Genomic DNA, 22,341 nt, shown 5'->3' with positions numbered 1-22,341 from the left:
ATCTTTCAATCATACCCCCAAATGCAAACATCATACCTTTTTTGGGCTGTTTCTTGTTGCTCCTCCACCGAAGTGTAATCTTTTTGAGCTGCAAATAAAAAAAAGTACTTAACTTACTTAACACCCAAAATGACGAAGCTCAAATCATACTCTACTAGGTGTTAGAAAAAGGCAACACATTGGAGTGGAAAAGAAAAATGCAAGATGGTTGATTTTTTGTTCAGGTGAGCTAATCAAGCTAGAGTTTCATAAAAACTATGGTCTCATTAGCAATCTATGTAAAAAAAGTTACAAAGACCATACAAATGACGCACACATAGCACACATATATATTCCCTTATAAGCATTTTAAAAAAGAAGCATAGAGTATTTTACTTAAGTATTGTGTTTTTTGGATACTGATTTCTACTCAAGTAAATTGGTTTGGATGAGATGGTACATTTACTCAACTTTAGTTCCCAGAAGCATCTTTTTCCTTGTTCCACCTGGGATATTTACAAGAGCCAGGATTCTGGTTGGGTAAAGCAGAGGTGCATGTGCAAAGTGTCTGCAAGCGCAACAACAGACCTTGTTGTTTTTAAACGGACCATTCAGCAAACACAATAATTCAGGTTAAAAAATAATACAGGGTGTCTATGTTTAACGTATTTAATGGTCACAGTAATAATAGTCCAGACAACGTGTGTGTAAGAATTCTGCAATCTTGTGAAAGATCAGTTATGTTATCTTTTAAAATTGTTTTCCTGAAGTCCTTAAAATTCAAATTAACCCCTCTCTGTGGAAGAAATCTACCATTTCCATTCCAAAAACTGAAAACCAACAATCACCTTTGCTTGCACATAAACTATCAAAGCACTTCCATTTAAACAGTAACTTGATAAGACGGGTCCTGGACATCTTGACAAACAGGTCTCAAAAGGTCTAATTGGGAAATCGTTATCTGCCATTCCCTACACTTCCACTGGGTCACCACTGGGCTGTGTCTTATCTCCCTCCTGTACTATTGTGCACTAAAGACTATAAGAGCACACACACAGTCTCATTAGGTTTACTGATGACATAGCCATGTTCAGCTTAATAAAAAGACCCAGAAAACTATCACAGACTCATTCTAAATGACACTAAATGGTGTGATGAGTTCTCTTTGAAGTTAAATGTCTTCAAAACAAAGAAACCAGTTATTGATTCTTGGAAAATTGTGATAGCCCTCTTACCTGCTATAATTAACAGTCAGACTGTAGACATTGTCAATGACTACAAGTAAACCTAAGATGGGATAAATGCTGTGACACCATTTATAGAAAAACAACAAAAGATACTTTTTTCTTTGGAAACTCATAAAACCATTTTCACATTATTCTATTATTCTAAGTCAGTTATTGAAAGTGAATACTTGCTGGTTTTGCAACAAGTTAAAGTTAATTGTAATAGGTTGGGAATATTAGTGAAAATAACTGTAAAAAATATTGGAGAACATTAAATCAACTTAAATATTTTCTACATACAAAAGATCATAAAGAATGTCAAGAGCATTATGGAGTGCATGTCTCACCTCCCCCATTGTAAATTTACACTATTTCCATCTGGGAGACGCCTCTAAGTCCCCCAGTGTAAAAGTAAGACTCAGGAAATCTTTCATCCCCATTACAATATCGCTCTTCAACAATGTACAGTGAAGTAACTCTCTAATCCCCTCTAACACTACTGTACTGTCTTCTCTGTTGGTAATCATTGTCTTTATTTTTATTGTTGTGTTGGACTATGCTATAAAACAAATTTCTGCCAGAGGATAATAAAGCTTGAATTGAAGTGGAGCATGCCTTTAGTAGTTAAGAAAGTAGTTTAGAAGTAATAAGAAACTACAGTTTGAAAATAAAATTTTAAAATAAGTTTTAAATTTGATCCTAGAAAGTTTTCATTAATTGTTTTATTTCTGGATAAAATATATTACTATTATTTAATTTGTTGATTTGAAAAATACAGTAGTGCCACTGTTAAACAGAACTGGTAAAAGTCATAGTAACAGCAGAAAGGATGGCTACTTTTGACTTTGTAATACTTTTGCATCATCAAGATATACTCAAGTTCTTGTACATTTACTTTAGTAATATTCTGGAGGGGAACAGTTTAGAACAGTTCTTTTACTCAAGTAACATCTTTTAATACTTTTTATACCCCTTGTTCTTTTTTAAACAGACCTTCACTTCACTCTTAATAGGTTAAGAGTTTTTATCTTTGACAAAATATGCAAAAAGAAACCAAGAAACTGGAAGTTAAGGACACTGAACTACTCCCTCATCACCTACAGTAAGTGGGTGGTCTCTGCAGGTCAGTGTGACTGAAGAGTATGGATATAGGAAAATCTTAGCAGAAGCACTAGTGCTGTACCGGCTGTGTGAACAACAACTTCCCCTTTTTTCACTATCATTTCACCATCAATAAAAGTGAAACACCAAGCAAAAATAACAAAACACTCAGGACAATGTGTACACCGCTGAATTCATTGACTCGTCTTGGAGTTGTGTACGTGTGGACTGCTCTCAGGTGAAGTAAACTAAGGGCCTTCATATAAAATGCAAGCAGTATACCTCAGCTGAGAACGAGCAGGCAGTGGTGGACTCCTGCCATGTAGAAAGGCCTAAATGGAAGGCAGATGTGTGTGTCGAGTGAGTGTTAGGTGCAAGAATTTATCTAAGGCCAGAAACTGCCTGTGATCTCAGATTTATTGCATTTTTCCAGTTTCATCCTTTTTACAATGACCAGGGACCTTTCCCAATTGAAGATTTAAGAGAGGGAAGTCTCCCCAAATTTTCAAAGGAAGGTTTCGTTGGCTGGAAAAGGCGGTACTTTGACAAAGTTATACATGTGTGTGGGTAAGTAAGCTTATTTGTCAAATGTAACCACAATCAAAAGTGACACAAGAGCTCAGAACATGCCTTCTGTAAGGTCAAGGGAAGATGGTGTACAATTGAATGGGTAATAGACTGGGAGAGGTGGACCGTGACCAATGCTGTTGGCCATGCTTCAATTTTACTGGCGCCTTAGCTGGCCCCAAAGTGTGTTACTGCGTTTAGGTGGCAGGATGGTTCAGGAGATTGGCAGTATAAGAGGATGTGTGACTTTTTTTCTCTCTCTGTAAACGTGAAACCAGTAGTGGCTAACTAGAAAGTTATTAGACTCACATGCTGAGAAGGACAATAAATTAGGCCTTTAAAACTCGGACACACGTACCAAACCATTTTACCTACTTTAGCTACAGTTGTAATAAGGTAAAGTCGAAATGTTTTGATTCTATCTCCTGATATTGTTATTTTCAACTTTTTTAATATATCATTTTAATTTCACATATAATAAACCTCTCATTGACTATGTAGCAAATTTTTTAGTTCTTGTATAGGAAGATATTCTGTTATTGTACTGTTGAAATTAGGACACTTACCAATGTCAGTTATAATAATCTGGTATGCATGGAAGCATTCATTGAGAGAGAAAGACCGAAGCAGCACTTTGAAAACATTGCACACATGGGTTATGTAATGTAATGAAAATGAACTGACCATTGATTGTCAAAACCTTTAGGTTATGTTACTGTACATGAGTTTCTTGAGGCTTGTTCAGAAAAGATTAAGAAACATTCCAGGTATTTTTCACAATGCACATTTTCTTTTGCATAAGACCAATGAATATTCCTGTTTTTTTTTCTCCTGTTCTAAGAACACACACACAGTTCTAAGAACAGGAGAAAAAACACAGAGAAACATATTCTTAAAACATTTAATATACACCAGTCACTACCTCTTAAAATTAAATCTTATAACCATCCAAACATGAGAAAACCTTGACTAAGTATATCAAAACAAAATTCATGTATGTAACTTCTGAAGTAAGGACTCTTTTATTGTGAACCGCAGACACAATCCTTCCAGTGACACAAATTGAAATAAAGCATGGCAGTTTTATCACTTTGTATTTACTTTTTCCACAAATGTTAATGTTTTGCAAACGTTTGAGATCCACTGAGGATAATTCAATTAAATCAGATAAGAACATTAGTACTGTTGATAACAAATCTGCAGATACAATGGGCTAAGAGAGACAAAAGTCATGTGGAGGTAATCTAGAAGTGCCAGTGGTCAGTCACTGCCAGTGTTTTAGCTTCCTGATCACAGAATTGTTTCATGACTGGTTAGAAGCCACACTGCATATAACAATTTAACTCAAGGATGTGATTAAGCCTTATTAAACAGCTTAAGGACTCAGCAAGATGATCTTCAATCTTTTGAAGATGACAGCGACACGACCAATTTCTTTAACAGGAATGCTGGTTAAAATAACATCAAGCAAATTTGGTAAAAGCACCAGTCTGCTCGTAGAAAATAACGTGTTACTCACTTCAGAGCTTTACTGTAAAGGCTGATGCATCCAGAGGAATTATAAATAACAGTGCATGCTAAATGAAACCATATGTTTTCATTCTCTGTTAAAATCCAAGCAAAGCTGCCAAAGAGACAATGCACATCATTGCTAATTAATGAGGGAAACCCTAGCTAAACCAAACAGATTCCTTCTTTTATATCAAGTATTAGTTGTTCTAAAAAGACAACTATTTGACACTACGATACACCTCTTTTTAACATGTAGAATCTACAATTGTTTTTTTGTAATAAACCCACCTGATATACAGTACATTTATTAATTTTGAGGATAAGGAAGTGTAGGTAAATTTCACTGACCTGTCCACCTTCAGGCCACTAATTAACATGTCACACATGTCTGTGCAGGAGATTCAGTTATGACTGGAGCAGAAGTGGATCCGTCACTGACAGCACCACAGACCTGAATGTGCCTTAGAGTTGAACCCTGGCCGACTAAGCTCTTGTATCGGCTGCACACAAGTCAACTGTGTGCCAGCACTTTGGGGAACCCTGGTCACAATCAGCTAATCAGCTAGTGACATGACCCAAGCTCGAATCAACGATGCCTAAATCATAGAACTCAAAGTGTGTTTTCGCGAGTGGCTTTACTGGCTGAGCCACTTGAGAACGAAGATAATTTTTTTCTTAAGATCATTTTAATCTTTGTTTTGAAAAACAACATTGAAATCATAACTCAAGTTTCTATCTCATGTATCCTCCATATAATTTAAGACAAAATAGTAACTGTGCGTGAATTAGAAAGGTTTCAAAATCAAGACAGAAGATTAATTGTTTCAAATTATTTACTCATACTTCTCTAAAGACTTCCTTGTCAGCAAAAGGCTTAATTTGAAACCAGCTGCCAATCTGCATGAATTTATAATGTTTGTCAGCAAAGTTAAACAACAAAACAATGCCTGGATTATACAGTGAAAATATTTATCAATGGTGGCATGAAAAAGCAGATTCATTGCTAAATTAAATTTGTTACAGGCCATGCACATGCAGAATAATCAGAAAATATAATCCAGAATCGACCAAAAAATCTACTGATACAATTGTAAAATAAGGTAATTATTAATAACAGTAGACTCTTTACTGTGTATAGGTATTAGGTGCATATCAGGATTTCATTATCCTTCACATCTATGTCTGCATTCTAAGCTTATTATATGTTGTCAAAGACTTATAAATAAATGTTGACCTTTTCTAACCAATGGGTTTTTATCACAACAAAGATAAATGAAATTGTTTACAAAGACAAAAGGTCTAGCTCCCTAACAAGGAAGATGTTTGTATTGATGTTAATAGTATGAAAACAATTACAAAAAAACATAAACAGATTTAAAAAACAATGACATGACATTACAATGACATGTCAATGGTGCACAGAATTATTGAGTGTACAGTATTTACACTGATTTTGGCTGATAGTAACAGATAGTAGCTGTATTTGAGTATCAGAGATAAATAATAATAAACATCATAAACTGGTCACTCATGATATACTGTATTTATTTCTGCTCAACCCCACTCGAAACCTTTTGGATAGTTTTGGAAACTATAGTAGTACAGTCATTAAAAAGAGGTAGATAAGCCTTGGGGAAAAAGTCTGCAATTCTATCGCTTTATAATGAAGGACTGAGCCTCCTCAATATGCAAGAAACAAAATTGTTATTGCGACACAGACTTTGGAAAAAGAATATGTTGCAAAAGGCATCAAAGCACTTTATTGCTCCCTCCCTCTGCCAGCCTGTTACACATGATAAAGAGTGATTTATGAAGGCAGCAACCATTTTGCTAGTTAGAGGCTTTGTCTGAAGTTTCATTTACGCTCTTTGGTGTAAATGTAGCCGGGTGGTACATGTCTATGTTGAGGCCACACAGCAGGGAGAGCTTCAGGACGTGCTCCTTCAGGTGATCCCTGAGATCGAAGTTTAAAGGCCAAAGCTCCTTCTCATGCTAATCTACTACTGACAGACTAGGGTACTTACTGGCTTACTGTAGGCTCCCAGCAGGTCTTGCATACCTGAGATTAATTCCCAATTAGATTTACACACACCCTGCACACCACTAACAGCCACTGCCGTTTCATTGGTGCTAATATTCCCTTTTATTACTGCTCAGAAGCTTTATTCTGGCATATGGTGTTTGGCGCCACAAAATATAAGTGTTAAAACTAAAACAGATACTTGACACGATTTTGCCTTAGGTGTGCATGGTTTAACAATATGCAAGTCCAGGCTTATATAGCATGATTTTTTCTTTGTTGTGTTCTCATTCAGCAAAAGAAACGCAAAAAATAACAGATAAACACATGCCCTTTGAATTTAGAAAAGAGAAACCACACTACCTATATCGTCTAAGTACTATACAATAGTTAAAATTATTAATATGAGAAAAATATTTAACATTTCCAAGTCACATACAGGATCCAGCACAGAACTTGGAAAAAATACTTCTTTGACCTTGTTACAACGGACCTACACAGACAAATTGTAAGGCAAAACTAGTTGCTTGTTCTTTCTTAATTGTATCTTCTCTGAACAGTGTACATTTGGTAAACAACATTTGTATGGTCTCTGCTGGATGCTCTGGTTTCCTCCCACAGTCCAAAAACATACTTGTAGGTTAATTGGCTTCTGGGAAAATTAGCCCTGGTGTGAGTGTGTGTGCCCTGTAATGGACTGTTGCCCTGTCCAGGGTGTACCCTACCCTGTGCCTGTTGCTTGCCAGGATAGGCTCATGCTCCCCTGTGACCCTGAATTGGATAAGTGATTAGAAATTGGATGGATGGTAAACTATATCTTAAAATGGGATATTAAACAGCTGGGCCAAATAAACTTCCTTTCTTTTAAATCTTACAAAATAGTGTTAGCTGACTTTTTTAACATTTATATTTTATAGTGAGTATATACATGCGTTTAGGTTTTTGAAAGGGGTGTGTTTTTTATTGATTTCATTTCAACTTTGTTTCAGCCAAACACAACAGTGAAAGTTTGAGAAGATTCACATCACAATTTATTGAAATTCTCATCTCTATGTGCACTGAATTTCTCAGATACAAGTTCTGAAAACAATTTAAATATTTAGTAGTAATACAAAACAACAATGTAACTCCACAGATTTAATGTTCTGTGATCCACCAGCACAAATACATTACTCATGCCTTGGTTATAAATTCAATTGGCCATGCACATATTGAAAGATTTTTAGGGATCTTCAATTATGAGATTTTTTCTGCTTTAGCTTTTCACTCACTACCTAAAACATATGGAGGCAATTTTGTTGCTAGACACCTCATTTGCATTTTTTTTTAGAAGGAGGCTATTGTTTTACAATATTTTTTGCCTACCACAAGCAATTCATGTAATTTCCCCTTTTATCTTTTAAAATGTAGATATCCTTGCGTGATGTTAACAGTTATATCTGTCAAAAGTAGTTTGAAAGATTAAAGTGCCTGTTCTGCTGGCCAGAAAATTTAGGCTCCACTTATAAACATATATACTTCCGAAAACACTGATCCCTTGCATTGTTGTTTGTCATCAGCACGTTCTTGATGGTGCATAAAATTATTATGCTGCAGGCATCTTTTTTAAGTGGTTGAGGTAAAGATTGCATGCAGGTGGTATTTAAAAAGATTTAAGAAACCACAGAAAGATGAAGATTAGAACAAGTTTTTGTTTTCTGTTTTTATTATGTACAGCATTCTTCATATTTACGAGCTTGTGAGTCACAAGCTATTCTTGTTTTTTGATTACACATTTTGTTCTTTTCTGATTTTAACTCATCAACTTCAAATGCTGCATTGAATCCAAAATTTTAGAAAGCTGGTTCCAGGAGTGCCCTTCACTTAAATTCTAAAGTTCAGAAGGTGTCAGAATTACATGTCATTGTGTCTTCTGGCTCTGCAGCTTCTCTGCCAGTGCTATACAGTAATTCACATTTAAGCCTTAAAATGTTTTCCTCATTGGCTTTTCCCCTTTTGGCTTGTGTGATTTCTGTTTAGATGTGCTTGAGAATGCAGTTTGAATTAATCAAATTACAGCATTTCCTATCTATTGTACAATGAATTGGATCAAGCAGATTGATCTACTGTAAGTCTATTACTGGGGTTGTTTAGGGGTTTAGATGGGGCAGGGGCCTGTAACAACATGGGTTCAATAGGTTCAACATGTATAATAAGTCAGTTACAATGATGTTATTCCCCTATGTATAGAACAGAACAAATCTTTCACATCAGGTAGGCTTTTGCAACAGTACATCTGACAACTGTATGGGCTGTGTGGATGACGAATGTGGGAGCTGAGTTTATCTTTAGAGCTTATTACTGTTTCTGCTTAAGGTTTTTTCCTATTCATTTTTTATTGAAGAAGTAATTTTATGTGGTTTTCTCTACCTTTTAGTGATTAAGAAACAATTAAAGGTATTTATGTTAGAAAAGATAACACCACAATTTGGGGAACATATGAGACAACGTTAACAGAGTTCACATCTGTTAATATCCATAGGTTCCAGAATAAGAAAGAAAGGTTCCAAAAAGAGGAGGCTGTTTATCTCATCGAGCAAAAATAGTAGTAATAGTTGTTAAAAATTAAGTTGTTAGACGTCCTTAAGCAATTAAGCTTAACACTCTGCAGTTAAGACCACTGTGCTATTACTTCATAGTAAATATTACGCAGGAACAGATGTATTGATAGTTCAAAGAAATAACTTGTTTCTTTGTTCCTGTTTAGCCAAACAAACTTCATCTTAGAAACCACAAGCTTAAAAAATCACTTTATTTAAGTTTACTTAGTTTATTTTTCAAATAACAAAAACTGAATGAGAAAGAATAAAATTCTGTCATCTGCTGTGCATCAATTTGCTGCAAATTAGTTTAAACTTTAGTTAACCATTGAATTTATTGAAAGTAAAACTGAGTGCTGATCTTTGATATAATATTTTCATTCTTTTGAAATGAGATTAGGTCTTGAGTACATTCCACAAACACAAGGGTTTGTTATTGAAACATTAAGTTGAAATGGTTGCCTCTTCAAGTGTTAGTTAATAGCTATCTGACATATTATGAAGTTAATCTGTGAAATTACCATGCATTATGAAGTGAGATTGTTATTTTGAAATTGGGACAGTACTGTTTTTTTAAATATATTATAGTAGGCTAAGTATACGTCTCCTGAAGCACTAAAAAACTGAACACCCACAAAAGCAAAGAAAGGATTCTTTTCAACATTACAAAAGTAAAATAACATGCAGATTAATAAAAAAATCATAAAGTCTTGATAGAAATCATATTGCATATTTCAATACACTACAGGAATACCACACCTATATTAAAAGGAGCATTGGAAAGCCACATTCAAGAATAAGCAGTACTACTGTAAATCAGTAAAACACTAGCAATCAAGTGCACTGCAAGTGCTAATCTTTCACATTTACAAATAACTAAATTAAAATACAGAATTACTGAAGCATTTAGTAGTTAATCAATAAATCATCTCACACTTTCCTTAACAATATACACTGCTCAAAGTATTATGATTAAGTGTATGTCCAATGAAAAGGAAAATACTCAGACACTGTTCTTCTCTGCAATTTATGACTTCAATGTTTTGACTTCAGTATTTAATATTGGAATGAGAACATCCTACAGAATATATCAGGTTTTGTGGCACAATCCATTTATTTGCATTTATCTTTACTAGAAAAAATACCAATGCAACTGTAAAAATATTATTTCACCAGTACTGTACAAAGCTTTCACTGGCCAGGTTGAAGTATTATTAGAGAAAAAAATACAGACTATTATATAGTCTATACAGACTATTATACAGACTATTACTATTAAAGACTACAGTACTTGTGGTCACAGTGGTCAGTATTTAGTAAGTAAGAACTTAATACTATGCTAATATCATCTTTATGTTATATAATACATTTGCATTAGTATGAATTTCACAAGAACAACTTATGGACGTTTTTGTAGACAATGATCCACTGAAGCAAAAAATAATGTTAAAGGCCATGCAAATCACATCCCTGTCACCTACTGTTAGTAACTTAACTTTCAGTAGAAAAAGTCTGTTCTGCTAACCTTTATTAACCTCAAACACACATAATGGCCATATGTATTCATGGCAGTAATCTAATTTGAGCATATTACCAAATATAATGAGACACAACCTCATGTCATAGTCCGATGCTTTTCTAGGAACCTTTAAATAATTATTTTCTAAAGACCAGGGAAATACAACAACTGACATGATTTAATCCTTTGCCAGGATAATATCTATAAAGCAAGTTGAACTGCAATGATTAAACCAGACTTTCCAACCTTCTGGGACTTTAATTAAACAAAAATATCTAATTAATTGGAACTGGAATACTTTAAAATGCCTGGACATACTACTACTGGAGCTTTTGTATCAGTTTTTGTATCAGTCCACTGGTACCCCTGTAGAAAAAGTCCTATCGTTTTTTTTTTACATTTTATTTATTAAATAATTCACAAAAATGTGCATCTGTTTAAGGAATATTTTTACAAGTCTTGTAAGCTTATTGCAAAAACAGATATGACGAATGGGGGCTATGGAAAATACAAAAGAGGTACCTGGAGAACAGGAGTCTCCTCCGTTAAAAGAAAGCTGACTGGCGAGACCGCCAAAGCATATAATACTGTACTGTATATTTAGATTTCCAGAAAGATTTTGGAAAGCTTCCACATAAAAGGTTCATTCTCAAATTAATTGTACCAAGGTAAGGTATGTTTTTGTGTTGAAAACTAGTCCATATAACTGGGAATCAGCACACAACAACATCTTAAGAGGTACTGTATCACCTCTAAGTGTTATAATACAGGTTAATTCCATGCTGAAAAGTAGAAATAAAGGACAAACACACAATGTTTTTATTGTGGAGCCTTCTTCTGGTGTGTGAAGTGATCGTAAATAAACTGCAGTTTGCACGCTAATGCAGCTTCCCAATCTAACCTTTAATTGGGCCCATGTAAGCAATGACGTACCACACGGACTTTGTTAGGCCCACTACTCTTCTTGATCTAGATCAATGATCACTTATAGCAGAAATAGAGAAATAGTGACTTTTGCTTACAATACAAAATAGTGGCAAAATGGAAGCAGTTGCAAGGGACTCACAAAAAGGACTGGGCAGACGCTAGGCAAATAAAACTTAATGTTGACAGTGCAAAATAATCCATACAGGAAGTAGGAATGTACAGTATACTATAATCATAAGTGATGGCCATTAAACAATATTTTACATCATCAAGACAATGTGGGATAGCAATATATAGTATATAAAAGCAACCACAGAGCATGGCTAAATCACAAAAGGTGTGGAATTTAAAGTTGTGCTCAAGCATTACATCACACTAAGACCTCATTTGGAATACTCTGTGCAGTTTTATTCACCACACAACCGAAACTACTATAGCCCAAAAAAGATAAAAAAGAAGAGCAAAAAAGAAAAAACTCCTGATCTCCGGGGTTGTCATATACAGGCATGGACTGCAGAGTCAGCAGCAAAACAGCAACACACGGTCACATCTTGAAACCTAAATGCAATTTAGAGAATAGGAAACTTTTCTTTACACAAACAGTTTTGATTGTCTGGAGCCTGGTGCAACCTATCTGGGAGACCTTTCTATAACAACTGCCACAAAACAGTGTAGCCACAAGTGCCTACAAGATATTAAAGGCTCCACCCAGCTGTTCACAATGATTATTTTAGCTGCTATCAGCCAAGCAAGCAGAATGAATCATGAATGACGGTTAAGGGCAATTTGGGAAATAATCAAACAGTTCAGATTTCATAGGATTTCGTTTAGGATGATGGCTTTGGCTGTGTACTTAGTATACCTACAGTATTCCTTTCTGATTGCAAGTTCTTAAAGATCAATAGTTTCTCTTGAAATAAGTTAGGACTGAAACTTTAAGCTGTCCTCTACTTTGTTTAAGGAAATGAGTTCTGGTTAATGTCAAGAATCAAATTCCAGTGTTAAATCTAATATATAAATATTTGTATTTGTTTAAGCAAGCTTAGGTAGATGTGATTATAATGCTGTATACTCAATGAGAAGATCTTCACTGCTACAGAATGCTAATCTGTTTTAATTTGATTTAAATGTAATATACATATACAATATAGCCGGTAAAGTATGTCTTCTCTAAAGCCGCTTAAAACGTACAGTATTAAAAAGTTTCTTCTGTCTACCTCCAAATTTCACACACAAGAGTTCAACAAAACATTTTCTTTCGTTCCTTGTCAGGTGATGGCAGGTACTTTATTCAGTAGTCATCATCATTGCCAAAAGCTATTTTAAGATTTGATTTTTATCTCTCCTGTCTGCGTACAACTGGCAACCATCTCTTCAAAGCATAAAAGACAAGAGACTATTATCAACCAAAAAAGGCATAAGCAAAGAAATATTCCATAGCAACAGGGTGCAAGCTGTGTTATCTCTGAGTAGACACAATAAATAAATTATGACAACCTCAATAAAAGAGAGAAATGCATTTCAAAGTATTATGCAAAAATGTCAGAACATCCTGTCTAGTGTTTCCAAAAGTCACACTGTGAACATATTTTATTTACAAGCATTGTGCTAGGGATTCCCTACCAGGTTCAATGGAGACTATTATGCCATATGCATCTGACTTCACAAAAACAGTGCTTCTAATGCTTGAACTGTTTTAAATGGCTGATTCAGTGACAACAGAACATGAAAGAAATCTCAGCATGAAAAACAAGATGAATGAAAGTATGCTATCACCTGAAAAACTACATGATAAAACTAGTATTGGGGCATTGCATGTGCCCTTTACTGCAAAGTTAAGGGGTAATGAGGACTTCATCTCAGTAGACAGCTCAGTTAAATGGAACTCTTTTCTTTTTTTTTTACAAGATTCTCTGAGCTTTGGAAATGTTTATTCTTGAAAGATATAAAAGGCAGATCAAAGGTTTCTTTTTCAGTGAAGTGTGGAAACAGACTATGGTTTACAAGAAGAAAAAAATTAAATCATTATGCTTCTGCTTCTAGGATCTCAGTTTCTGTAAATATATGAGAGGTCTTCTCATGAATCAATTCACTGACTTTTCAGACATAAAAAACCCAATTGCTTAAGACTTTGTGAGTAATATTACACATTTGGGAATGCTAATTTCCTCGCATGATCGTTATAATCAGGTTAACTGGCTTTGTGGAGTCCACAGAAAATCTAAACACATCTAAACACATAATCAGTGCAGCCTAACTGGCCCCTAGCTTTATTAGCAGTTTTGCACAGGATCAAACAAGTAACATCAGCTAGGGCAAGGCAACACGCTACGTTTCTGATCTACAGGAACATGGAGCTAAACAAAACATATCACCTTCTAAAAGTTAACAAAAGAGGGGGTGGGGCATTGTATTTTTTTTACTCACCAACAGAAATGAATGCCTCCATTTTCTCCTTAAATGGCTGGAGATGCTCCTCTGAGGAGTTTCGGCACACCTTCTGGATCTCCTTTTCACAAGCTGTGAAATAATAATAATAACTGTTACAGTCCTACACACTCCTACTGTATATAGGAGTTTTTCTCTGCATGAAATGTTTCATATTAGGATTAGGCTCAATTCTACAAAATCAATAAGTATTCCTTCAGTTTCTATTTCCCTAGAAATATAAACACACTGTTGTTGTATTGCACATTAGAAATGCATTTTATTTTTCCAAATATTATTACGAATTTACATACCTTTTTTCTATTTATTTTTTTAATCAAATTTTAATAAAATCAATATGCTTCATCATGAACAAATCAGAGTGCACTTCACTGGACTGAAACTCTTCAATGCTGCAATATGGGGTCACAAGAGACAAGATGAGTCAAGTGAATTGCTCTGAATTTAATGCTATTGATTAGCAGGCCAGGAAATTTAAAATAGGCACAGTAATTACGTTTGAGGATGAAGAAAGCATTTGTAATCTCACTTTTAAGACAAAAATAGAAATCAAATGTTATCAAAATGCTAAAAACATTTAAAAAATATAACACATAATAAAGCAAACCCTGTTCCATAAAAGCCCAATGCACTTCAGTGATTTTTAATCAAACACTGTATAAGCGTGTAACAAGCCTGTCTAAATATAAAAACATGTACAATGAATTTTCCACTTGTAAAATGAATTATTTTAATTTAATCTAAATTATATTATTTGTAACAACAATATAACACAAATAAAATATATAATTTGAGGGATCAAATCATACCATGTAGTAACTAAGTCAGTGGTGGGGATTTCCAGTCCAAACTAACACTGAACCATAATTAAGCATTAAGCATTAGTTATCCATTAAACATAAAAGAGATTATGCCATTCATATTTTATTGAAAGGGGAATCTGAAAGATGTCAAAACAGATTTAGATAATTATTAGTTTTGATTCCACTGTGTGCAGGTGGGCAGGTGATATAAGAGAAAGGAAACTGTTTAATGAATTTTAAAGCACTGATAAAAATAAATACAACCTAGGAATTTGTACCTGTCTGTCAGTGAGTCTGGTTATCTCTAGGATTAGGAATAATAATAATAATAATAATAATAATAATAATAATAATAATCATCATCATCATCATCATCATCATCATCATCATCATCATCATCATCTTCATGAACAGTGCCTAACGTCTTACACATGACAGAAAGACTTCTTTGAAGTCACCTGCTGTTCCTTACATTATAGTTGTCTGACCTAAGCTAGAGCAATTGCTGTGATAAGAATATCCCTGAATGGAGTGTTAGATGCATGTATTTTACAGTTCAAATAACACTGCCACAATAAGTACAGTACATCTGGATGAAATAAAGTAACAATGGGCATTGAAAGCCTATGACTCTGCATCATGTGCAGTTTTCTTGTTTGAGCCAAGCCCATTCTTTACCAAAGCAGAGTGCCTGTGATGTGCATGGTTGCCATTACACTCTGAGAATATAGCTGCTTTAGTGTTTGGTCATTTTGACAACATCGGGTTTTCACCAATTATGTCTCTTTAAGTCACAATTAATCTCCTGTTCTTACAAAGCCTGCTACCTGATCAATTCATTACACAATGCTGTCCATTATAATGAGCACATGTGAGAGCCTTATTGAGGGCTGTGTTTTTTTGTTTATTCTTAATTTGCTTTGTTGCTATGCCAAACAGGCCCAGCTCAAACAGGAATTGAGGTATGACAGTAACTTGGCAACACTGTGACAAAACTGACGATTTTCTTAAACTGAACTGAGCAAGAGGCTGAAAATAAGAACCAGCGAGAGACTTCCACAGTACATTTTCAAATCTGAAAACAATACAATAATTAAACACTTTTACTCTGTCATTACTGAAAACCAAACAACATTGCCTGAAAATGAGTGTTGCTTAAGTCATAACTTTTTTAGAGTTTATGAGAACACAGCAACAACGGAAGGATTTTAAGTCCATCTTCCTTGGTTAGTTGCTATTAGCTAATCAGTTTTAGAGAAAATATATATATTTATAGATGTACAGTGCCTTGCGAAAGTATTCGGCCCCCTTGAACTTTTCAACCTTTTGCCACATTTCAGGCTTCAAACATAAAGATATAAATTTTTTATTTTATGTGAAGAATCACCAACAAGTGGGACACAATTGTGAAGTGGAACGAAATCTATTGGATTTTTGAAACTTTTTTAACTAATAAAAAAATGAAAAGTGGGGCGTGCAAAATTATTCGGCCCCTTTACTTTCAGTGCAGCAAACTCACTCCAGAAGTTCAGCGAGGATCTCTGAATGATCCAATGTTGTCCTAAATGACTGATGGTGATAAATAGAATCCACCTGTGTGTAATCAAGTCTCTGTATAAATGCACCTGCTCTGTGATAGTCTCAAGGTTCTGTTGAAAGCGCAGAGAGCATCATGAAGACCAAGGAACACACCAGGCAGGTCCGTAATACTGTTGTGGAGAAGTTTAAAGCCGGATTTGGATACAAAAAGATTTCCCAAGCTTCAAACATCCCAAGGAGCACTGTGCAAGCGATCATCTTGAAATGGAAGGAGTATCAGACCACTGCAAATCTACCAAGACCTGGCCGTCCCTCTAAACTTTCAGCTCAGACAAGGAGAAGACTGATCAGAGATGCAGCCAAGAGGCCCATGATCACTCTGGATGAACTGCAGAGAACTACAGCTGAGGTGGGAGAGTCTGTCCATAGGACAACAATCAGTCTTACACTGCACAAATCTGGCCTTTATGGAAGAGTGGCAAGAAGAAAGCCATTTCTCAAAGATATCCATAAAAAGTCTCGTCTAAAGTTTGCCACAAGCCACCTGGGAGACACCCCAAACATGTGGAAGAAGGTGCTCTGGTCAGATGAAACCAAAATCGAACTTTTTGGCCACAATGCAAAACGATATGTTTGGCGTAAAAGCAACACAGCTCATCACCCTCAACACACCATCCCCACTGTCAAACATGGTGGTGGCAGCATCATGGTTTGGGCCTGCTTTTCTTCAGCAGGGACAGGGAAGATGGTTAAAATTGAGGGGAAGATGGATGCAGCCAAATACAGGACCATTCTGGATGAAAACCTGTTGGAGTCTGCAAAAGACCTGAAACTGGGACGGAGATTTATCTTCCAACAAGACAATGATCCCAAACATACAGCAAAATCTACAAAGGAATGGTTCACAAATAAACGTATCCAGGTGTTTGAATGGCCAAGTCAAAGTCCAGACCTGAATCCAATCGAGAATCTGTGGAAAGAGCTGAAAACTGCTGTTCACAAACGCTCTCCATCCAACCTCACTGAGCTCGAGCTGTTTTGCAAGGAAGAATGGGCAAGAATTTCAGTCTCTCGATGTGCAAAACTGATAGAGACATACCCCAAGCGACTTGCAGCTGTAATCGCAGCAAAAGGTGGCTCTACAAAGTATTAACGCAAGGGGGCCGAATAATTTTGCACGCCCCACTTTTAATTTTTTTATTAGTTAAAAAAGTTTCAAAAATCCAATAGATTTCGTTCCACTTCACAATTGTGTCCCACTTGTTGGTGATTCTTCACATAAAATAAAAAATTTATATCTTTATGTTTGAAGCCTGAAATGTGGCAAAAGGTTGAAAAGTTCAAGGGGGCCGAATACTTTCGCAAGGCACTGTATATGTATTTATACATAATGAATGGTGTATATTTTCAAATAGTCTTTAGTTAATTCTAAAACTAACATTTCAAACTGTTAGCATTTTAAACATTTCTGCATCAGAAAACGAAAACTGTCCTCATTCAATTACCTTGTATTGACATGGAAAAGATGCCATGTTCACAGTCACATTCTATTTTAATAAGCTACAATTTTGTGGATATTCTTTACATTCCTGTTTGCAGAAAAAAAAGTGAGAACTGCAGGGTTAAGGGCATATAATGTCTATAGCTCTTTCCCGGAAAGTGTCAGCACTGAACGATATGAAGATGCAGACAAATTACAGGGGATTACAAGTGACAAAGTTCCATCACAGCCACCATAAATTACATGAAAAATACAAGTGCACTGGGAAAAGGAGAAATGTAGGGTATGTGGTGCAATAAATCTCATGAGGTCTTGTAACTACTGTATTACATTCTGGGATTTAAATGTTAACTGAGCGCTTTTTGTAGATTACATGCACCTTTTTTGTTATTTTTGTACATACTGAAACTGTTAGCTTTCTAAAGTGTAAATAGAAGGTGGATACAGAATATCAGGTACAGTATATTTTTTGCATATTTATAATTATTCTAGGTTTAATAAACACATTTTACATAACTGATAAAGATATTCAAAATTTAGTTATTCACTGAACTATTTTTGTTTCAAACTGTTAGCATTTTAAACATTTCTGCATCAGAAAACTAAAACTGTCCTCATTCAATAACCTTGTATTGACATGGAAAAGATGCCATGTTCACAGTCACATTCTATTGTAATAACTTGCAATTTTGATTAAGGAAATATTTATTTCCTGCAGTTATAAATCATTACATGCGTCTTTGACTCATTCATTTTCTAAATCAGCAATTACTGTGCTTTTCAATAAAGACATATGAATTTATGAATTATGGTGCAATTTGCTGTAGACTTTAAATGAAGGCCTTCCACGCTATCAGTGCTAAATGGTACTAAAACTAAACTAACCAAAAATGTAATATTATTCTTAGTCATGAAACAGAATTTGATATTTCATGCTTTATTAATTACATTTTGAGACAAACACAATCAACAGTATAATCTTTTAAGCTATGCTCTGCTGTTACTACTCTTAAGCTACAGTATTTGGGTAAAAGCTTGCAAATGGTAGAACTTAATGGTATTTTGATTGCATGTAATGAAATCACACTCTGTTCAAAACAAACACCACCACAATAAACCCCCTGGATAAACCTGGGATTTTTGCTCAGGAAGAGGCTTCTACATTAATAAAAGATTTTTCATACCCATCAGTTGTCAAACATAATATTTATTGGCTCTGCCACTTTACTGTTGCCAATACTTATTCCATTTTAGGCTGCTTCCCATGGAAATGTCTTAACTTCAAGACTGGTCCTCTTCAGCACAATTTATCCCTAGTCCACAAAAAACAACTGTACTATTTAAATGTCCTATGATTAATTACAGGAAAATATTTGCAAATGTCCATATTTATTATTATTATTGTTATTGTGAAATCAATTCCAAGACTCAACAAAAATTGTTAAATCTCAGAATTGTGAATAAAGCCTAATATAAATTATTCCCATTCAACAAGAAAAACAATCCGGCTTTCAGTTGACATAAATATCTAAAATATCCAGGTTTTAATACTTAAAATACCCAAGTTTAAGTTTGGTGATTGAGAAATACTCTGACAGGAGACAGAAAAGCCTGACCAAAAGCAATTAAATGTGTATATTCAGTCTTTTCTTTTGAAGTAATTGAACAGTTTCTTTATGATGTTACAATGAATGGATGGTTTTGAATACTTTACAGAAAAATTCATCAAACCAACTCTCACAGTCCAAAGTATTGCATGAGTAGGGACATGGGTACTGCGGCAAAACCACAGCTTTTTCTTTAAGGATAAGTCTGGCCTCATTCATAACAGCTTCTGTTTTGATTTCTCTACTCGGCTACCCACAACAGGAGATAATCTTGGTAAGTACTTACAACATTAGTTCCCAATCAGTCATTTGTTACATGAAAAAAGGGAACTGCCCTCTGTGCACAGAAACTGTGGCAAAACATAATAACCAGGAGGAGTGAATCACTGAAAATGAACCCTGGAAAGCCCAAAGGAGGATCAAAATCAAAACCCAGGGGAGACGTGAGGTAGGTGTATTCCCTCCCATTGCCAAATCAGTCAAATCTGTGAGCATTTCACTTGTGGTCTAGACAGTGATACGCACAACCAGGCAAATAACCCTAAACAAAAAAAAAGAGCAGGCCCTCTTTCTTCAGAAACCGGGGCATTTATCTAGCTTGTATATTAAAGGGTGATCATAACAGCAAAGCTACAATTTTGTGGCGACTGTCCTCGAACGAAGAAACCGTGGTCTAGACAGAGAAGGCCACAAAAAGGAAGCCTGAAAAACAACAGCAGCCCAATAAAAAAATGTCACAAATCTGCCTTGACAGGGACATTGTTTCAGTATCTAAGCCACAGAGTGAAATGGAAGGGGCAGAGCTCTTTCAAAGCGTGTGCCGTGGAAACGGAGTCTAATTACTCGTCCTTCCTTGTTTACAGGCTTAACTTCTGTTATTGCCAGCCTCGCCACAGCTGGGTTAATCCTATTATGGCAAATAAATCCATGCTGTTCTTTAATTGGCTGACCACAGTTAATCGGGCTGAGTTTACCCACATATCTGCATTAACTTAGCAGTAGGAATACAGTCTAACTTAACACTTCCTGATCACAAAGTTCAGCACGGACAGAGCCCAAACTTCCGTCAAAATTTTCAACCCATCAAAATTGGCCTATATACTGTATTCATGTGTTTATTACTAAAACAAATTACTATCATCCTTGACTGTATGTACAGTAATAGAAGTAACCTGGAACAACAATATTGCTTGTTGGGTCCATTTATTTTTTTCTGTATCATTTACAACTGTGAAAATATTTTAGATTTTACAATATTTGGTACAACTTGACAAAAAAACAGCTGCTGTATATCAGCACAGAATAAGTTTTGTAAAAGTTCATTGCAAGTGACTTAATGCATCCACTTATGTCCTGTTTTTCAGCTAAAATAAAATGACTTTTTTAAAGTTTAAAAGGGAATGTTTCACTTTGGAAAACACTTTGGATTTCACTTTAAAAATCTATCTAAATGAAAAAGCTATATTTATCTTCACTAAAAAAATCAATGATGCAAATTAAATTATGTCTGGGCACTTGGACAGCTGTCTGGACACTTACGCTCAATAAAAACTCACCATCTTGCAAGTTCTTGTTTTCTTCCAAAGTGATTTCAAAGACCGATAGCAAAAAGTGCAGACATCCCATCTCCAGAGCCAGAAGTCAAAAGCTATCTTAATGTTTCTCTAGATATTGGCTGTTTAGATTTGTTCTATGGCTAAGATGATAGGTACAGTATACATATCTCTGCTTAACTGTACAGTTCATATCTGTGCTTTTGTCTGTGCTTTGTTTTCCTCATGCTTCCTGCCAAATCAGAAGATCATGAAGAATCTGTCTCTGGCAGCAGTCATAATACACCTTGATCTGAGACGCAACCCAGCAAACGCAACCTATCAACATCAACAAAGATAAGATAACGAAGAATATTGTTTCCATTTATGATTTGTGTAAACTATGGCTAAAATATGAAATGATATATACAGTACACTACATTATTGTTTTTAACTTTTAACTGAACCAACATAGTTTTCCTTTTTCACTAGATGCAATAAAATAATTTATCTCACAAATACACAAATTGTGGGTCAGGTCACATTGTATTGTTACTTGTATAGTGTGGTATCTTCACTACCGAAAAACTCTGAAATCACAAAAACACAACTACAGCCATCTCTCGTAAAACAAGCAAGAGTCATCTTGACATTAATCTGGATGTCAAGCTTCTGTTGGTCTATTCTTTAACTGACATATTAATACTGTACATTTTGGCCTGTTTACTAAGTCCACTGTGCTTTTTTAAATCTCTGTCCTAAGTTAGCCTACTTGTTAAGAAACTAAACTTTTTCACACTCAAATGGTTATTGTCTGAGACTACATACAGTAAGTGACTATGTCACTTAATAACATAGTCATAGACTAGAAAAGACAATAACACTGAAACCAACACACTCCTACAATCCAACAAATGTGGAAGTATGGAACAAGCTACCCAGCCAAGTGGCTAAAGCCGATACCCTGGCTTTCTTCAATAAAATGCTGGGTAAGATCCTTGGGACAATAAGCTACTAATTACCAAATGGGCCAAATAACCGGTTCTCAAATGTAATATTTTTTATGTTCTTATACTGATACTTGAAATTTTATCTGTGTAATATGACTCCTTATGCATCCGTTTATTTAAATTAATTCCGTATATAATCAGCCTTTACTAGGCATCAGGTATTTCAACATAACACAATTTCATAATGTGTCATTTCTTGTGTCAAAGGTCTTGATACACACTACAATCGTTGGCAGATCTGAATAGGCTACACAGCCAGGTGGTTCAGGCCCAAACTCTGAGCTTGAATCCAGGAATGTCTGGATGACATTTCAGAGGCACTTAGCAACTAAATTATTAAACAAGCAAGATAGGCTGGAAGGCCTCCCGTTGTTTGCAACCTTTCATATGTTTAGACCATGGTTCACATGGAAAGACATTATGATGGAGGTTCAAGTTGCAACACTAATGTAGCTACCAGATTAATTGGTT

General features: G+C 35.2%; 1 protein-coding gene across 4 annotated transcripts in view; it reads right to left on the bottom strand.

The window, feature by feature from the left end:
- fmn1 (formin 1) overlaps window positions 1-22,341 on the bottom strand; it is a 143,120-nt gene that overhangs the window by 25,689 nt on the left and 95,090 nt on the right. For 3 of the 4 annotated variants that reach the window (XM_015350900.2, XM_069193303.1, XM_015350899.2), the window contains 2 exons: window positions 13,858-13,950; window positions 37-88 (listed from right to left, as the gene is read on the bottom strand). In XM_015350900.2, coding sequence (XP_015206386.2) covers window positions 37-88; window positions 13,858-13,950 — 145 coding nt within the window. Of the gene's footprint in view, window positions 1-36; window positions 89-11,922; window positions 11,989-13,857; window positions 13,951-22,341 lie in introns of those variants that run through there. The other variant, XM_069193304.1, reaches the window with a different exon arrangement.

Source organism: Lepisosteus oculatus, chromosome 8 (genome assembly GCF_040954835.1).
Source record: "Lepisosteus oculatus isolate fLepOcu1 chromosome 8, fLepOcu1.hap2, whole genome shotgun sequence".
NCBI classification, from domain to species: domain Eukaryota; kingdom Metazoa; phylum Chordata; class Actinopteri; order Semionotiformes; family Lepisosteidae; genus Lepisosteus; species Lepisosteus oculatus.
Note: the sequence above shows the minus strand (reverse complement) of the source record. Positions and strands in the feature narration are given on the sequence as shown.